Source organism: Drosophila albomicans, chromosome 2L, assembly GCF_009650485.2.
Source record: "Drosophila albomicans strain 15112-1751.03 chromosome 2L, ASM965048v2, whole genome shotgun sequence".
Taxonomy (NCBI): Eukaryota; Metazoa; Arthropoda; class Insecta; order Diptera; family Drosophilidae; genus Drosophila; species Drosophila albomicans.
In genome coordinates this window covers 26,851,642-26,871,454 of record NC_047628.2, presented here as the reverse complement: position 1 = coordinate 26,871,454, position 19,813 = coordinate 26,851,642, and the positions used below count along the sequence as shown (strand labels likewise).

Below are 19,813 nucleotides of genomic sequence, written 5' to 3'. Positions count from 1 at the left end.
AGCAGACATGACATTGTGTTGCATAGAAATTGAATGAAAGAAAGCCAAAGAAAGGGCTGAAAGGGAGAGAAAGGGGAGAGCTTATGACAATGTCTGAGAGTGCAAACAAAAGGCAACTGGTTGCAGAAAAACTGCGTGACAATCGAGAATTGAGCACAGAGCGTTAAACCAAATGAACCAAGTGCAAGAATACATGAGAATGTGCTCATCTTAAAGTGAAGTGAAGCACTCGATTTAATTGTACAACGAGTCGATATCAGAAATTGACAAGGGTCTGAAAGTTGATTGCCACTTGCCGCCTTAATGCGTAGTTCAACTTATCATTAAGGCAATCAAAACTTTACCTGTGCGAAATCAAACATGAAACTTTTAAGCTGCAGACAATTGAGCTTAATATGCAAAGGGCCAACTTACTATACGTATATATCTTCCATTTTTTTTCTTCTCTTACATGTGTAACGCTCTTACATATTCACTTCGACTGGGAGCTTAAGTGGAAAAGCGGAAATGAGGCAAACAATGTTGATAGTAGCAGAACGTCTGGCTAATAGCAGCTTAGGCTCAGGCTTAAGCTACATTTGTAGACAAGGTTTTTCCTTAACGAATTTACGCAAACACACACACACATTGTTGTTGTTGTTGTAATTAAATGACAAATCTGATTTATGTGACATTTGATAGCCCAGCAAAATGGCCAAGATGCTTGACCAACAACACGGCTTTTCTTTTGGGGGAGAGCTTTTCTTTTTTGTCATCCTCACCTGGCTGACTGGAAGTCAGCTCATTTGCGGCGATAAATGTGCTGGCATCTTCCCACTCCTCTCTCTTATAATTTGTTTGGCTTTGTCATCTATTTATCAAATGTGCTTATTTTTGGCAGCTTATTAGCCCCAAAAGAAAATGCGGATAAGACGAACATAAATGCGACTTAGAGAATATTAGAAGGAAACATTGTTGTGCTAGATACAAAGAGATTCAACTATTTACTTACCCAACTTCAAGTATGACTCGAACTTTTTATACCCGCTACCCATAGGGTAGAAGGGTATTATAACTTTGTGCCAGCAGGAAATGTATGTAAAAGGTAGAAGGAGGCATCTCCGACCCTATAAAGTATATATATTCTTGATCAGCGTCAACAGCCGAGACGATCTAGCCATGTCCGTCTGTCCGTCTGTCCGTCCGTCCGTATGAACACCTAGATCTCAGAGACTACAAGAGATAGAGCTATATTTTTTTTCGACAGCATTTATTATGTTTGCACGCAGATCAAGTTTGTTTCAAATTTTCGCCACGCCCACTTCCGCTCCCGCAAATCAAAAAAATCGAAAAGCAAAAACGCCTACATACTAGTCTTAGTTGCTTTGGCTGACAATCTGGTATATTGTGCCGTCTATGGTATATTTTGAATGGTGTACTATATCGATATACCAAATATACCATTTGGTATATTTTTAGTATTTTTATAGTATTTTCGGTATATTTTGAAAATGATACAAGCGTAATTTTAAAGCTAGAGTTACGAATTTTGGTATATATATTAACTACTATAGTAGTTATGATTCCTGAAAATTTGATTGCGATCAGATGAAAATTGTTGAAGGTATTAAAGAAATACTTTTGTATGGGCAAAAACGCCTACTTACTAGGGGTCTGAGTTGCTTTGCCTGACAATCTGGTATATTGTGCGGTTTATGGTATATTTTGAATGGTGTACTATATCGATATATCCAACATACCATATGGTATATTTTTAGTATTTTTTAAGTATTTTCGGTATATTTTGAAAAATACCGCAATATTTTACCTTTATTAAAAATGGGTAGCGGGTATCTCACAGTCGAGCACACTCGACTGTAACTTTCTTACTTGTTTTCTTACCTCCTTATCTTACTTTTTTGTGCCTTCTCTTTTTACTGCTAAACGTTTTGGGTTGTCCTTTTCTCATATTATTGCCGCTGGACAGTCGTTTTCCAAAAATTACCCAATTTTGTGCGTTGCCTCTTGAAGTAACAATTTTACTTGGTACATAAATTGGTCTTAAGAACATGCGAATGCGAAAAGCCGACAGTTGATTTTGAAACAAATATTATTTTTGTTTTTTATTAATTCGTTTTCAAGATGTTTTCATTCATAATTTCTGTTGTTGTTGTTGTTGTTTGATTTGTGTCTGTGTCAGATACTCGTATCGTACATAGAATTTATGCTTAAAGATATTTACAGAGTTTGTTTTGTTGTTGGCTTTAGCTGTTGTTAAATTCAAGTTAAATTACTTTATGGCATTTGTTTATTCTTTTTTTTTTTTTTTTTTTTGTTTGTTTTTATATATTTTTAGTATGCAGCTCATTATGTGTTTTCTTGTTTTTGTTATTTTTGTATTATCGTATATGCGAATGCATTTTTATCTTACGCTTTTTATACATCTAAAAATTGATTTTTAAATACACAAATAATTTACACTTACAATTAGCACACAGTTATTTCATTTACTTTTTTTTTCTCGATCGTTTAGCTCGACCTAAATTGGATTCTATTATTTTATGTGTGTTTCTGTATCGTTAATATTTTTTAATGTTAATTGTAGTTTATAGCGTTCGACATTAAGTGAGACTTAAAAACAGTTTTACAGTTGACAACAATGCACACGTATTTTTTGTTATTAAACTTTTTTGTATGTGTATTATATAAATCACTCACACTCACACTCACTCATTCATTTATTCTCTTATACCCTTGAAAACGTTGTGGAATTTACATTTACTTAGCTTAAATGGAAGTTGCATTTCATCAAATCAAAAAAGCAAGGGTGTTTGGTCTTCGGCTAGCCGAAGGAATCTATAGATTTCGCTTATCAATAAAATTGGCGCATTACTTTTTTTTGTTTTGACATCTTAATACTAATTTAGTTAGCATTAAATCGAAATATTTACACATAAAATGCATATGCATGATAAATATTATATTTATAATTAAAATGCGCTCAATCAGCAATCGGAAATCAAAATAGAAACATGCATCGAGAAAAAAATGAATCTGTAGTTTGTATGTACAATTGATATTGTGCATGGAAATTGCATTAATAATCGTTATTGTTATTGTAATTGTAATTGTAATGGACAAAGCATTTTATGTGGCGCTGCTTTCGGGCTATTTACATAATATGTTATATATATATAGATTTTCATTGTGTGTGTGTTTTTGAATTAATTTCAACTTTTCATTAAGGCTTAATCACAATCATTTCGCTATTGTTTTGGTTTTTCATTATCGATTTCCTTTTTTTTTGTTTGAGTTTTGCTATTGTTTCTCTAAAATTGGCTAACTAAACTGTTAACATTTCAACAATTTGTCAATTGATAGCGCTTTTTTCATTTTCTTATATTTTGTTAATGGATGACAGCGAAAATAACATGGAATGTTATTAGTAGTTAAACTCTTTCCACTCTTCCAACCTTCTTTGTTATTTGTATAGTTTTTAAATCTATAAGAACAAATAAACAAATACGGACAGAGAACGGATTGAACATCGGTATTACTTAATTAGTAAATAGTTCCATTAAAATGCTTCGTATATCGATTAGTATTCGTATTCGTATTCGCATTCATTATACGTAATTGAGTTCACACATACATGTACATAAAAACTTTGGCAATTTATAAATTTACGATATGTTTTTGTTAGTTTTAAGACTTTTCAACAGTCACCAGCTTTAAGATGCTACATTTGATTAGATTTCATTCGAGTTTCATCATCATCATTTTGTGTTTTTGTTTTTTTTTTAATATAAATCGTGTGCTTGCTTCTCTCCCATATTCATGATTATTATTTTTTGTTAAGTATTTTACTCTTAATATTATGGTAAATAAATCAAATATCGAGAGATTTTACAGTTTACATTTTCGAAAACGAATTTATAGTCTAAATAATTAATGCGAAATGTGCTTGAATCAATAATGAATATTACATTATACAATAAAATGTGTTTTTCTTTTTTCATTCACTCGTTACTCGTATTTAATATTCCATTGAAATGTCTATGCTTAATATTTAATATTATTATTTAGCTAGAGAATGCTTACAATTACTTTTCTAGATTTTAATAAATATATATATATTTTTACGTGTGTGTGTGTATTTCTTCAAACTCTTTTCTTTTTTTTGTTTGTTTAATTTGCAATGCACTACATTGAAATTGTTTGATTTTTGTGTTGAGCTTCATCTTTTGTTATTCAGTTATTCAGATTTAATTTCATATATTCATTGTTTTGCTTTTGTTTTTGTTTTACATTTTAGTTAGTGCAGCGCCGCTAAATACTTATAAATTAATAACATACAATACATACATTAAGTATTAACTATTTACAGTTTTCTTCATTTAATACGCTTAACAATTTTGTTTTCGTTTCTTTTTTTTGTTTTATTTTTGTATCAGCTAAAAACAGTTTTCTTTTTTTTGGTTGCGATTCGCTTTTGTTTAAATGTAAATAATTATATGCATATTATTACGTTTTTTGTTTATACAAATTAAATTCAAGAAAGCTTTTGTTAACGACATAAATAAATTATCGGTTTCTCTTCAATTTTCAATTTATATTTTTGTGTTTTTGATTTTTTTGTTGATTTGCCAATTCGTGTTTTTTTGCAATCTTTTTTCTGTTTTTTTTTTTGCGAAGCGAAGACGGAAAATTCAGTGGAAATTTGTGTGTGGGCGGGGCTGAGAAATGCATGGGCGGGCATGAGCAGAGAGTCGAGGCTGACTTAATGCAGCTACCGCGCAGACAACACGACTTGTTGCTGCCTCGCCACATTGAGCAACGAGCATCGAACGAATCGCTTCAACTTTTGCCGAGCTGCGCTGAGCAGTTCAACAACGGTAACGGTAACGATAACAACTGGCTTCCCTTTCTTATCTAGAGTTTGTTTCTGTTTCTCCTCAACCTTATCATGAACTTTAGATCGATCGCGTATCGATCTGGCCTTGCTGCTGTGCCGTGTCGCTGGTCGCTGCCAACTGCTTGAGGTGCTGCTCGAGGTGCAACAACAAGCTGAGGTGACTGAGGTGACGCCAGCCAAGGTGGCAGCGGTGGCCAGCGCTAGCAACAGCAGCGCACTCGGTGCACGGGCCATTTCCGTATTGCTGGCTGCATTTGAAGGTTGAAGGAAAAGCGATAAGAATTGTGTTACAAATAATTCCCGGTATGACATACCTTGCACCGGATCGGCGCGCGAATTGCTCGCAAAGGCGCTGTCACTTTCGCGCGACTCGAGGACCGGCGCTTTCTGAGGTCGATCGCCCTCGACGGACTCCTCGTTGCTCCGCCAGTAGAACGTCGACAACGAGGCCACACACTGCAAAGATTCGAGGGGAAATTTCATTAGTCATGAAATACATTTTAAATAATGCAGTCTCTCTCTCTCACCTTTAACTTCATGTCACCGTTGCGAAAATGCTGTTGCTCCACCCGAAATTGCAGTCCCAACACCGAGGTCTCGAGTCCCTCGCGTCCCGAGACGATGGTGTCGTATTTGCGTAGCTTTTGGGGCTCGGCCGGTTCGCTATTGATGAACCACGACAGATTGACAGCGGGCTTCGAGCGTCCGGCTGTGCAGTTGATGCGCACCCAGTCGCCAATCTGGTAACGCGGACGTCCTCCGCTTATTTTCGGTGGTCCCTGATCCGGTAGGGCTGAAAGAATGAAAATAAAAGGAAAATGCAGCAAGCATATACAGTTGGTTAGTGTTTGGCTAACGAATTCAAGCTGTGTGTGCGCAAAATGTAATTTACAGCCGACAGCTCAGCTCTCAGCTAAACGGATGGATGCCTGACTATCTGACTGTCTGACTGTCTCACTGTCTGACCAACGGATTCTAGTGCCAAGTCCTGGCGTATAAACTGGCCGTAATAAACCAAAAACCAAAAACCAACACCAACATCAACACCAACAAAAAGTCGCCGGCGCCCAGCCGGAAATTCAATAAAAGTTCCAGCCGCTGATGCACTGACAGACTGCTGATAAAATTGCACAAAAAATATACAAAAAAAGGAAACAAATAATGAAAAAAAAAAACATAACAAGAAAAATACAAATAAAATTGTAATGATGAGGAAATCGACTCTTGAGAAAGCAACGAGCATATTAATACACTCACAGAGAGAAAGATAAATGAAGAAGAGTAACTAAAATAACTTTAAATATGATAAATGTTAGCTGAGTATAAATGTTTACCGATATTTTGTAACTAATATTTTCCTGTTAAAGTTGAGAAGTGAGTTCGTTTTGTTTTATGTGTTTTATAGTATAAATTATTCAAGTTGTTTTTTTTTTTTAATTTAGACTACCTACATATACTATAGAGCGCAACAGTTGATAGAAAACTATGGTATGGGAGCTAATGTGTTATTATCAACAGCAAGTAATTTAAGTACAAGCAAGAGACTCTAACAGATTACGGAGGGAAATTTAAATGGAATCTCAAAAAGGTTGATTGAATAAACGAAAATGATAATCTGACGCATGTATTGTAATCACTATGACGACATAAACGAAAATGATAATCTAACGGATGTCTCGTGACCTAAGGTGAAGAAAGGCAAGCGAATGTTTTAGATTGTATTTTTTTTTTTTGTCACAGATGTACAAAGAATATAATTTCCACAAAATGTTGCACATTTGCATTACTTTGAAGAAGGAAAGTTTCTCTATAACTTATTTGTCGCTGATGATGGCTAACTTTCAAAGAGTTAAGTCTATAAGTTTAATAATTATCCCTCAAAGAAATATATCTTAGAAACGTATAAATAATTCTAAACGCTTTGAATTTTTGAAGTTTGCTTGAATATACAATTTTATTACTTAAAACCTTTAAATTTGAATATCAGTCACTTTTTAATTTCTTAATTTATCATTCTTATCACACGGTGATAAACTTTCACTAATAACACGAAGTGGTAGGTCACGATCCATTAAACTTTCACACCGTGATAAACTTGCACCACCACGTAAAGCGACACGAAGGTCTACTGCACGATCCATTAAACTTTCCAGGAAGATGCTTTTGTTGTCCGGATTTAATAAGCTTCGTTCTTCAGTGCCATTTCCTTCGAGTCGCTGATCGAAATTAATATTGCGCGCAATACAGATTTTCAGGATCAGAAGAAATATGATTGAAACTTGAAGTAACTTCATTGTCGAACGTTTGTTTTTAGACTGTCGGTTGGGCGACGAAATTGCTTCCAAATTATTTCTGAGTGCGATATTTCACAAAATTCGAAAAGTTTCTTAGCTCTGCTTTGAGTGCCATAAAGTTGAGTAAATTAAATTTCGAGAATTAAGACTGATAAGCGACAAATAGAGAGATGCAAGTAGGGGAATTTTTGAGAACAGAACATACTCATGAAGAACTCTCAGAGAAGTGTTTGTAATGACAAGGCTTGTCATAAAACAAATGTCTTACGAAACATTTGCATATAATTTCGATGTTTTTTTTTAATATCTGTCTCTTTCGCTTCAAAAGCATTCGGTTTCTTAGTCTGATCGTTCAGACACAACACAATGGAAAAATGTAATTAAAAAATCAAGATTTTGATTTTTAGTACTAAAAATTTTTGTCTAAAAAGTGCGTGAAGAACATGACAATTTTAATGTTAGAAAACACAACAAGAATTTAAGAATAAGTTATTGATAATAAGAAAAATAAATCTATTGTTTTAATACCAACAAATCTTATTAAAAGATGAAACTTTGATGCTTTTCCGAATTTTATAAGCTAAATCCAATATTTCAGGTACTATTTTGAGAATTTGGAATTTTTTAGACCTTTGTTCTCACCTTTAAGTTCTTGGTTTTAGAAATTGGACTTTTTTAATGTAGTTTTTGCAATATCATAAATTAAAATGTTAAATGCAAAACATATGTGTGAATAATTTCTCACATTATTTCAACTATCAGTGTTGACAAATTTATTTTACACTTTCAAAAGGGTGTCAGAAAAACGGAATCGATACATGGGATCAGAGCGCAACAGTTAATGGAAAATTATGGTATGGGAGCTATAGTATTATTATCAACAGCAAGTAAAAATGTGCTTAAGAGAGAGATCAATTTTACACTCCATAAGCAAGAGACTGATTACTGAGGGAAATTTAAATAGAATCCGAAAAAGGTTGATTGAATAAACGAAACTGATAATGTGACGCATCTCTTACAATCACTGTGGACGCATAAACGTAAACGATAATCTAACGGATGTCTCGTGATCTCAGGTCAAGGCAAGCGATTATTTTGAAGTGTGCCTTTTTGTTTTGTCACAGTTGTAAATAGAACAGAATTGCCACAAAATTTCAGACATTCGCATTACTTTGAAGTAGGAAAGTAACACTGTGATTTATGTACTTGTCTCTAATGATCCATAATTTTCAAAGAGTTAAACCTATAAGTTTACGAATTATTAAAACATAGAAACTTATAAATAATTCAAAGCGTTTGTGAAAATATGCATAAATCTTTAATTTTATTATTTAAGACCTTTTCATATTTGCATTTTCCATATTTGATTTATTCTTATCGTTATACTCGTTTGATTTAAATATTTTTCTCATTTTACATTTTCGATCACACGGTGGTATTGAATTACGTGGAAATCTGATTATGGAACTTTCCGGGATGCTTAGTTCAGGAATGCGTTCGTTGTCCTTTTTTAATAAGCTTCGTTCTTTAGTGCTATCTCCTTCGGGTCCTTGATCGAAATTAAGATTACGCGCAATGCAGATTTTCAGGATCAGAATAAATATGATTGAAACTTGAAGTAACTTCATTGTCGAGCGTTTGTTTTTGACTATCGGTTGAGTGATTATTAAATTGCTTTTAATAAATTTCTGAGTGTGATATTTCGCAAACTGCGAGAGACGTCATTGCTTTGCTTTGCTCTGAGTGCCGGTAAATAAAATTTCTAAAATAAAGTCTGATAAGCTACAAATAAAGAGAAACGCATAGTGAAATATTTGAGCACAGAATTCACTCAGAGAATGTTTGCTATAAACCAAATGTCTCACAAAACATTTGAGTATAATTTCTATATTTTTTAAACTAAAATAGAAATGCCAAAAAAAAATTCGCACATTTGCATTACTTTGAAGAATGAAAGTTACTTTGTTACTTTGTCGCTGATGATGCGTAATTTTCAATGAGTCGAACCTTTAAGTTTTCGAATTATCACTGAAAGAAATATGTCTTAAACATATACAAAATTCAAAATGTTTGCGAAAAGTTTGCATGAAGATACAATTTTATTACTTAAGGGTTTTTCATAATTGGGTTTTCCATATTTAACTTAATTCGCTTGGCTTAATTCGCTGTTACACGTAGTTAGAACATATGTGTTTCAGAATGTAATGTCAAATTCTTCAAGTTGTTTTTTTTTTTAAGTTTAGCCTACCTACATATATGTACATAAGGTTAGGGTTAAATTAATGTAACAGGCCAAAAACGCCAAATAGTGGTATTTCTATGATATATTTGAACGTAATATACCAAATATAGCCTGTAGTATATTAATTGGTATATTTTTAGGATATGATTTCATTTTCATACTTTTTGTAATATCAGTCACGTTAAATCGACAAATTTCTTTTATTGCTATTCTGAATAAGTATTCTATTACTAATTATTATTATAACTATGCTTTATGATTGAGAAAAAGTAAAAAATAGACCTCTTCATAAATAGAAACATTATTATGAATAATTTCAATTCTTTTTTTCCTAGCAATAGAACTAAAAATTTTTGTATCTTGCTTCTTTCTTTGAAAGCTTAATACAATTCATGCTCATAACTAAAAGTTCAAATATTTTAAGGCAAGTGCCAAAATGCCATAAATTCACAACAATTCTAACACATTTGCTAATGTGGAAATGCTCCAAAGTTTGTCCATCGATCATATCAAAGATAGAGAGAGAGAGAGAGAGATGGAAGAGAGAGAGAGAGAGCTGATCTTTATACTTCCTGTGTCGTGTTGAGTGTGTTTCATGACAAAGTTCTAATACCCGCCCGAAGACTATAAATCGTTGTTTGCTGAGCAGCAAAACTATGCGAACGGAAACGGAAATGGGATTTTTCTCTGCTCTGTTTTTGTTGTACGTTAGCTGCCTGTGGGCGCAGAGTGCTGAGCACTCAGAGAGACTGAGAGAGCACTGAGAATTGTGTGGCATATGCGACGAGCAGCAGCAGCAGCAGCAGCAGTTTGTTGTTGAAGCTTTTAAAAACTTTGATTGAAAGCCAAACAGGCAGCGTACACAATATGAGCAGCAAAAAGTCAAAAAACCAAAAAAACAAAGCACAACAAAAGCGCGTTAGAACAAAGCCAAAGACAAAGCACAACATGTGAGTGAGACAGCAAATGGCTGTAAGTGAGGGAGAGGGAGAGGGTGCTAAAGAGAGAGAGAGGGGGGAGCATGCCAACGCCCACGCAAAAGTTTATAATTGAACAAACGAAATGTCAACGCCAGCTCAAAGCGTTCCGGTTGCCTGGCCCACGTGTGAGACGTTGTCCGTGGCAATAAGCATCGCATCCTGTGCCGGATAGAAGATGAAGTCCTTCTCCTCCCTTAACCACCCTCGACGTCCCCCACTTAGCTGAGTTCCTTTCGTAGTAGTTCCATTCCTCTGTCCACTTAAAGCAGCTGCAAAATTTTGTTTTGTTTGCATTTCGAGTTTGTCGCAGCGTCTTCAAAATAATGTTGTTGTTGTTATTGCTGCTGTTGCTGTTGCTGTGCCCTTAGGAAATTGTTGAACAAGACAGACAGTTGCAAAATTGAGTTAGATGCTAAGCTTTGGCAGGTTAAGGATACACACAGAAACCAGCACCCACCATACATTTAGTTTAGTACAAAACGAGACGATGCCAGGACGAACGCTTAGGGGGACAGTTGTGAGTTGAGTCGAGTTCAGTTGAGTTTGCCTAAGCTTATTATAAACATGAAATCAAATGAAGCCTGTCAAATGCAGTTAAACAGTTGAGCAGCCAAATGAGCGATTCAATTGCCCAGATCAAATGGACTGAATTAACCTGAACGACACTCTCAAAACGTTGTGCTATCAAGACACAAATGAAAAACAAAGGCCACACGTTTTGTTCTATGCAAATAAAGCTATTTAAAAATCACTGACTCAAAAAGGTAGTTTCAATTATCACAAGCTGATGGCATGAAATTTATAGAATAAAACTGACGCACACAATTTGTTAATTCAAAGAGCTGTATATCAATATGTTCTTCAACTTAAAATGGGTTTTTAGACAGGCTTACTTTTTATCCAGCTTTCAACAACAATGTTTTTAATAGCGATTTACAGAAATACATGTTTCAATTATAATCTGAGCAAGTTTTTAAGCGAACTCGACACAAATTCAGTTGGTTGTTGGAATTTAATAATTCGAATTCCAATGTTACACTTTCAAAAGTGTGTCAGAAAAAGAGAATCGATACATGGATCAGAGCGCAACAGTTGATGGAAAAATTTGGTGTGGGAGCTAAGGTATTATTATCAACAGGAAGTAACTATAAAAGTGTGCTTAAGAGAGAGAACAAGAGAGAACGCTATAAGCAAGAGACTCTAACAGATTACGGAGAGAAATATAAATAGAATCTGCAAAAGGCATAGAGACAATTGGTGATTGAATAAACGAAAATGATAATGTGACGCATGTCTTGTAGTAATCACTGTCTAGCGACCTCAGGTCAAGGCAACCGAGTATTTTAAAATGTTTTTTTTTTCACAGATTTAAAATAGAATTGCCACAAAATTTTGCACATTTGAAGAAGGAAAGTTACTCTGCAACTTACTTGCCACTGATGATGATTCAAAGAGTTAAAGCTAAAGGCTTTCGAATTATCACTGAAAGAAATACGGCTCAGAAACATACTAATAATTCAAAGCGTTTGCGAGAGTTTTGCATGAAGATACAATTTTATTGTTTAAGACCTTCTCATAATTGCCTTTTTAATATTTGACTTATTATTATTTTAAGTCTTATTTTTTAATATATATTGATTCCTATAAAGCGGGTTACACGGTGATAGAGTCCAAAATCCAAGGGAAGTCCTGCTATGTTCACATCTGTAACCCGTCGAGTAGATTGCATAAATAAGTTTTTCTACCAGTTCTAGCTTGCGTCGTTCTTCAGTGCCATTTCCTTCGAGTCCCTGATCGAAATTAAGATTGCGTGCAATGCAGATTTTCAGGATCACAATAAATATTATTGAAACTTGGAGTAACTTCATTGTCAAGCGTTTGTTTATAGACTGTCGGCTGGGCGATGAAATTGCTTCTAATTTATTTCTTGCGATATTTCACAAGATGCGAGAAGTGGCTTTGCTCTGCTCTGAATGCCGTAAAATTGAGTGAATGAAATTTCGAGAATGAAGACTGATAAGCGGCAAACAGAGAGACGAGTCTAGGGGAATTTTAGAGCACAGAACTTTTTCATTTATTCATGAAGTACTCTCAGAGAATAAAACAAATGTCTCACGAAACATTTTGTTTCTTAGTACTAAAAATTCTTATCTAAAAAGTGTGTGAAGAGCATTAAAATTGTAATGTTAGAAAACACAACTAGAAAAAGAAATTTATTGTTTCAATACCAACAAATCATATTGAAAGATAAAATATTGATTGATTTCCGAATTTTGTAAACTAAATCAAATATTTATGGTGTTATTTTGAGAATTTCTCACCTTTAGGTTCTTTATTTTGGAAATTAAACTTTTTTTTGAATATAGTTTTTGCAATATCAAAAATTCAAATGGTAAATGCAAAAATGTGAAGAATTTCTCACATTATTTCAACTATCAATGATAAATTCCTACACTTGACTTCTTTGATATGAAAGTTGTTACAAACACTTCCACTATGAATTAAATTTCTAAACTAATATTAACAAATGCAACTTCACACTTTAGTGCAGCCAAAACGCAATTCAAAATTTGTGAAGTGAACTTTCTGTGGCCTGCAACGAGCGCAGCTTCAATTTGTTATTTCTAATTAGAATTACAAGTTTTCGCTTCACTTGGCGCACACAACTAGTACATAAGTATAAATAAAATATATTTAAGAAAGAAGCAAACATAAAGGATACTTACATACTACAACCATGTCGCCATGTTCTGTGACCGTTTGAAAGGATGGCGCCTCGCCGGATACTTCGCATCGGAAGCGGCCAGCCGACTGTAGATTGACGTTGTGGAGGTTAACAATCGCATCGCTCGAGTTGTGTAACTGCAATTAAAAATTGTTGAATGAGTTGAGTTCCAGAGCACGCGAAACGTGAATAACGCGAAGAAACAAAAACAACACAAAACACAGCAAAAGTGGCAAAAGTTGTAAGGCCAAAAAAAAAAAACAAGTAAGAAAGCTATATTCGAGTGTGCTCGACTGTGAGATACCCGCTACCCATTTTGAATAAAAACAAAATATTACGGTATTATTTTCAAAATATACCGAATATACTGCAAAAATACTAAAAATATACCAAATGGTATATGTGGTATATCAATATAGTACCGCATTCAAAATATACCATAGACGGCACAATATACCAGATTGTCAGCCAAAGCAACTAAGACCAGTAAAAAGGCGTTTTTGCTTTTCGATTTTATTGATTTGCGGGGGCGGAAGTGGGCGTGGCAAAAATTTGAAACAAATTTAATCTGCGTGCAAACATAACAAATGCTGTCTAAAAAAAATTATAGCTCTATCTCTTATAGTCTCTGAGATCTAGGTGTTCATATGGACAGACGGACAGACACACAGACGGACAGACGGACATGGCTAGATCATCTCGGCTGTTGACGCTGATCAAGAATATATATACTTTATAGGGTCGGAGATGCCTACTTCTACCTGTTACACACATTTCCTGCCGCCACAAAGTTATAATACCCTTCTACCCTATGGGTAACGGGTATAAAAAGTGCAGAAGAATGTTGTCGTCGATGTCCGTGTCGAAGGATCGTCCCAATACTTTGTTGTTGGTTGTTGGTTGTCGGTTGCTGTTGTTACTGGCTGCTGTTGACTGTTGGCTGTTGGCAGTTTCAATAGCCCCCTCGACGACAGGCAGCAGGCCACTTTGGACGTTAATGTAACGTAATTGTTTTTTGGCCAACGTTTTTCAAAATGCTTTTTCAATGTTTTCCTCTTACTTTTTCGTTTTATGTTTTTTTTTTTTGCAGCTCTTAAAGTGCTGCTTCGCTGACCACTTTAAGGGTCACAGTGTTGTTGTTGTTATTATTGTTGTGGCTCAAAAGCAAATGTTAGGCAAATATTTCACTTGAACTTTAAGCCATTAAGCTGGCAGCGAACTGTTTGGTTGTTGGTTGTTGGTTGTCCGTTTTGGCAGCGTCGAATGGGTTTTGTTTATCTGGCCAACGAAAAGTGCACTTTGTTATCTTTTATTGCGCATTTTTTATCCGTTTGTGCTCATTGTGTTGCTGCTTTAGCTGCTTCTTCAGCTGCTGCTGTTGTTGTTTTAACCTAATTTATAGTTTACCTAGCAGAAACACAGACTAACACATCTGACCCTTAGGTAAAGCTCACGTCTAAGCAACCAACCAACAATTTCCAACTGCAATAAAACAAAACGAAATCCAAACAGAACCAGCACAGAACCCGAAAAAGTTGTTTCACCCAACAACAGCAACAACAACAACAACAATAAAAACAACGATGTCAGTCACTTGAATCGATTATGCTAAAACAATATCCGATGCAATGCAGAGTTGAATGGATATAACCATTAGCATTGGCTGGCAGCCAAAGCGCAGCTACTCGTATCGCGCTCATTGTATCTCTTGCAACATGTTTCGCCTCTTATCTGCGGCCGAACATCAAAGTTGCCAAGACCGTCCGCCGCAGTGCGTAAGTATGTGTGTGTGTAGGTGTGTGTGTGTGTGTGCGGCTATAACGCGCATTATAGACACGTTCGGGATACGCCCAGCAAACGCCGCCAGCCAGTCACTAGTGAAAAGCGCAACTTGAACAATTTATTGCACTCCAACTCTGTCTCGCAAAACACATGTAGAGTTAAGGAACAGGAACTAAACAGGATGAGCAGCAATCGATGGATGGGGAAAGGGGGAAAGAGGGGGCGCGTGTAGCACATGCATGCCAAGCAGTTTTCACTTTTTCGGCACACGATTAGTGTGAGCTGCTAGTTTGTATATATATTCGAGTCTGATTCCTCTCTCTCTTCCGCACTTTTTCGACTCTCTGCTCACGTGCTTATCTTGAACTCAGCGAGGCGTTTACCAGCACTGGAAGTGCCACACTGCCACAGCCGTTGGCACTCTAAACGTGTTCGCCTCCTCTTCTCTTTGGAATAGGAAGATGGGGAACAACCGTAACCCAAACGGTAACGTGCAGCGCATTTTACGTGCAAAAGTTTTAGTGGCAAAAATAATGGAGCAATGCCATTTAAGTGCGCCACTTCCACTTCCCCATTCAGTTAGACTCCTTTTCACCTGCCAATTGCTATTGCTATTGCTATTGCTGTTGTTGCTGCTCCTCTCTATTGGAGTCTGGTGTCTTGTCAGTCTTGTCAGTCCATTCAGTTTGCTCAATGATCATTGTTCGATTTGGCTTGTGGACTTGTTTGTGTACTTCCTAACACGACACTAAACGTCAACTGATGGCTCTTTTTATTTCACATTTACCTCTGAGAGCAGACGCTGCTTGAAGTGTATTTAAACAAACAGAAATATCATCTATGTAAATTGCCTCTTCATTTCTAAAGATGTTCAATCACTACAAGCATTCAAATGTACCGCAACAAATCAATATTGGTAAAATATTCGAGTTGAATATCAACGCATGTGAAGTTATGGAATTCATTTTTAAAGCTTGTTTTTTTCTATTCACAAATTCAAATTTCTTACTCAATCAATGCTTAAAACAATATTGCTTTAAAGATGTATATTTTATATATATCATAAAATCATATTTCCTACTCAATGTTGCTTTAAAGATGTATATTTCTTATATTTTTTATTTGAATGACTTTATTTCTGCTGAAGTCTAAGTTAAATTGCAAGTAAATAAAGATTGTTATCTAATCAAAATCAGATTTCAATTTAGTTCATAGATTTAATATTTCGTAATTTCAAGTAAGTTTTAGTTGTGATTTCTAATCGTACTTAATTAATTGACTATTTAGCATTACTTTGTTCTATATTTTAAATCTAAGCTGTAATCTAAACAACTACAAAATGGGGTCAAAAACATTTCGTTAGTGCACCTCTTTTATTTAACGTATCAGCTTTGATAAAAACGCTTTAATTGTTTTATAGACAGTCATGTAAAGCAAAAAATACACAGAAATCGAATAGAAAACTTAATCTATCACAACTTTTTCTTTGTCTCTCTAACTTCACTTTTGTTACTAAAAGACGAGAAATTGGAATTCATTGTGTTTCGTTTGTATGTCTCTATAAGACTACCTCGTTAAACATATCATTTACTCTCCATAGTTAATATGCTGACTTCATTTTATCAAACCTAGCTTTATTTCATTTTGAATTTAGTTGAAATTCTCTGGGTTTGCCTGATAAGCGCATTGACATTGATCCGCATTTTGTTAGAAACTAAATTTGAGTGAAACTTGCCTTAAAACTTTTTCGAGTCAATCTGCTTAAAAACAAGAGCGAGAGCTTGAAGTGCTTGTGTTCTGTATCACAACAGTCTTTGTCTGACGTTACGGCATTAAGTACTCGCACTCACACTCGCACACACATGCTTTCACACACTCTCTATTCACAAGCAGAAGGGCAGAGGAAGAGAGAGAGAGAGGCCAGATGGTCGCGAGTTGGCCAAGGTGGCGCATTGTCTGCCAGGTTGAAGCACATTCGACGCAGTGATAAACATTTGTTGTGCTTGCAGTTCATTTTAAGTACAGCCACAGACCGCAGCAGAGAGCACAACGAGTGTGCGAGCGAGACAGCTATCTAGCTGTAGTTTGGCATTGTCTGGCAGCGCCGCAAAGTATGCAATGTTGTTTTAATGTTTAGTTGTAGAGCAAACACACAGGAAAACACAGACCATTCAACCCACTGTTACCTTTTATATCTCCCTTTGTTTTTATACCCGCTACCCGTAAGGGTAGAAGGGTATGATAACTTTGTGCCTGCAGGAAATTTATGTAACAGACAGAAGGAGGCATCACTTAGAACTAAGAGATAACACCTGGATCACAGAGACTTTAAAAGAGATATACTTTTTTTCGACAGCACTTTAAAGTTTTGTGCGCAGATCAATATATGGCATATTTCGAATATAGTACTTAAAGGATGTACCAATTATAACTTTTGGTATATTTTTTGTATTTTTGCGGTATATTATTTTTGTATATATTTTAAAATTAATACCACATAGTTTGATCTTTGTCGAAATGAGTATATTTTGTATACTCAAATATAGACTTCAGTATATTTTAGTATTGTTACGGTATATTTATTTGGTATATTTTAAAATTAATACCGCATTGTTTAATGTTATTCGAAATGGGTATATTTTTATGCCCAAAATATAGAGTTCAATATATTTTAGTATTTTTGCGGTATATTAATTTGGTATATTTTAAAATTAATACCGCACTGTTTGGTATTATTCGAAATCGGTATATTTTTTTAATGTATGTAGTACTATATCAATAGACAATATATAAACTTCAGTATATTTTAGTATTTTTGTGGTATATTAATTTGGTATATTTTAAGAAAAATACCAAACTGTTGTGCTTCTAGGAATGTAGTACTATGCCAATATACCTAACATAGTATATGGTATGTTTTCAGTATTTTTTCAGTATTTTAATTCAGTATATTTTTCAGAATAATACCATTGTGCTCTTATTCAAAATGAGTAGCGGATATCTTACAGTCTTGCTCACTCTACTCTACTTTGCTTACTTGTTTTTGTTTTTCGTAAAGTATTCACAAAAAAAGAGAGAAGGAAAAGGGATACTCACATCAACGGCAACACCTGGCAGACGAAAGGTTTGCGCCGGCGGATTATCCCTGGGCACATAGCGATAAAACTCATTGCCATCCTTGTACCATTTGACCGAATACAGAGCCTCGCCATCCAGATCGTAGAGGCATTCCAGCTGCGCCGAGGCGCCCTTAATCACATAATTTGGTATGCGCACCTCGACCAGACGCAGTCCGGTTGTGAAATCTGCAAAGAACGAAACGAAATAGTTGGTATGAGGCTTGCGTTTGTTTAAATTTTTAATGCTGTTAGTCATGATTGATTTATGCTTAAACAAATTGCCTGCGAGTGTGAGAGAGAGAGACCCGGGCCTTGTTATTTTAATGTTAATTAATTATAAAAGTTTGTGTTTGCTGTGTGCTGCATAAATGTCAACCCATCGGCCATCGGCCAAATGACTGATTGTGTGTGGCCCTTTTTCTGCTTTTGTAATTCAACACACAATTTATGTATATTTAATATAATTTATAATAACATTTTATCATCGAGTCGAGGCCATTTTATTTATATTCGCTGGCATTTTGTGTTTTCTTTGTTCGATTTTTAATTTTTTTTTAATTTGCAAAAGTGCACAGCTGCATAAAAGGACACAAAACTACTCGAAAATATATGATGATGATGATGATATATAATGTGTACAGTATAAAATATATAATCTATAAAGAGAGAGCGCAAACTCTCGATTAATAAGTCAACGTGATGACATGTGTGGACTGAGAGGGCTCGGATTGGGTTCAGTTTTTGGCCTTCAGCTTGATTGAGTGCCTGATTTATGTGCTGCTCTCTCTCTCTCTCACACTCTCGGTCTCTCTTCATTGGGGCACATTAAACTTGTTGTGCTGTGCGCCACTTGGAATCCCCTTGACTCCACTCGTCTCGTCTCATGTAACGTTTTATGGCAAACTTGTTTATTGTCAATATTGACAATGATACACACACTCTCACAAAGTCGCACACACATTTGCAGATAGAGAACTGCCACCTAGTGGCACATGTAGGTCATTGTGCGTGTATTATATTATTAGAGAGCCTTGGGCAAGCAAACACACACAGCACAGCACAACACAGCACAGCACAACAACTACAACTTTAACATCCTGAACTGACTGCTCACTCTCAGGATTGAAGAGGACCTTTTGCTGCTGCTGTTGTTGCTTCTCTCCCACTCATAAGAGCAACCAATCGTTGCACATTACAAGTGTAATAAAATGTGAAAGGATATTATTGTGCTAGAAGCTAGAGGAGACTCTTCAACTGCCAACAAATGGTGCCTCTGCAAAAGGGCTTTCGTGCAGCAGCCCGATGGAATTCATTGCATTTCTTGTTGTACAACAAAATGAGTGAAGTGAGAGGCGGAGTGCAATGTCATGTCCTTTAGGGGTTCGATGACAGCTTAAGAGCCTAGCAAATGTCAAGTAAAATATATGAACACAACTAACGCACAAACACACACCACAAAAACAAAAGTAATTAAATCAACTTCAAGGAAATTTGTGACAAAGAGAAAAATCTAAAAAAAAAAAGTGTATATAAATTTGCTACATTTAATTGAAAGTAGAAAGGAATTAAATTGGGATTTTAAAAGGACTGATTTAAGAGGCATTCAGTTTTATTAAAGATATGCTTAGAACGTTTGTAAACTTTTTTGAACTTGACAAGAAATTGTGGTGTGAAGAAAGATACTAGTAAGCAAATAGTTATCTACTACATATTACTTTTAAAATAGAAACAAGAATGTAATGTTAAGTCAAATTAAGATTTGGAAATACGAACAAGC

General features: G+C 35.2%; 1 protein-coding gene across 3 annotated transcripts in view; it reads right to left on the bottom strand.

Moving 5' to 3' along the window:
* Positions 1–3,709: 3,709 nt before the first annotated feature.
* LOC117563956 (uncharacterized) overlaps positions 3,710–19,813 on the bottom strand; it is a 107,023-nt gene continuing 90,919 nt past the window's right edge. For 2 of the 3 annotated variants that reach the window (XM_034242529.2, XM_034242530.2), the window contains exons 3-6: positions 18,014–18,222; positions 13,137–13,272; positions 5,422–5,687; positions 3,710–5,350 (exon numbers count right to left, since the gene is read on the bottom strand). In XM_034242529.2, coding sequence (XP_034098420.1) covers positions 4,769–5,350; positions 5,422–5,687; positions 13,137–13,272; positions 18,014–18,222 — 1,193 coding nt within the window. In that variant the 3' untranslated portion in view covers positions 3,710–4,768. The remainder of the gene's footprint in view (positions 5,351–5,421; positions 5,688–13,136; positions 13,273–18,013; positions 18,223–19,813) is intronic. The other variant, XM_034242532.2, reaches the window with a different exon arrangement.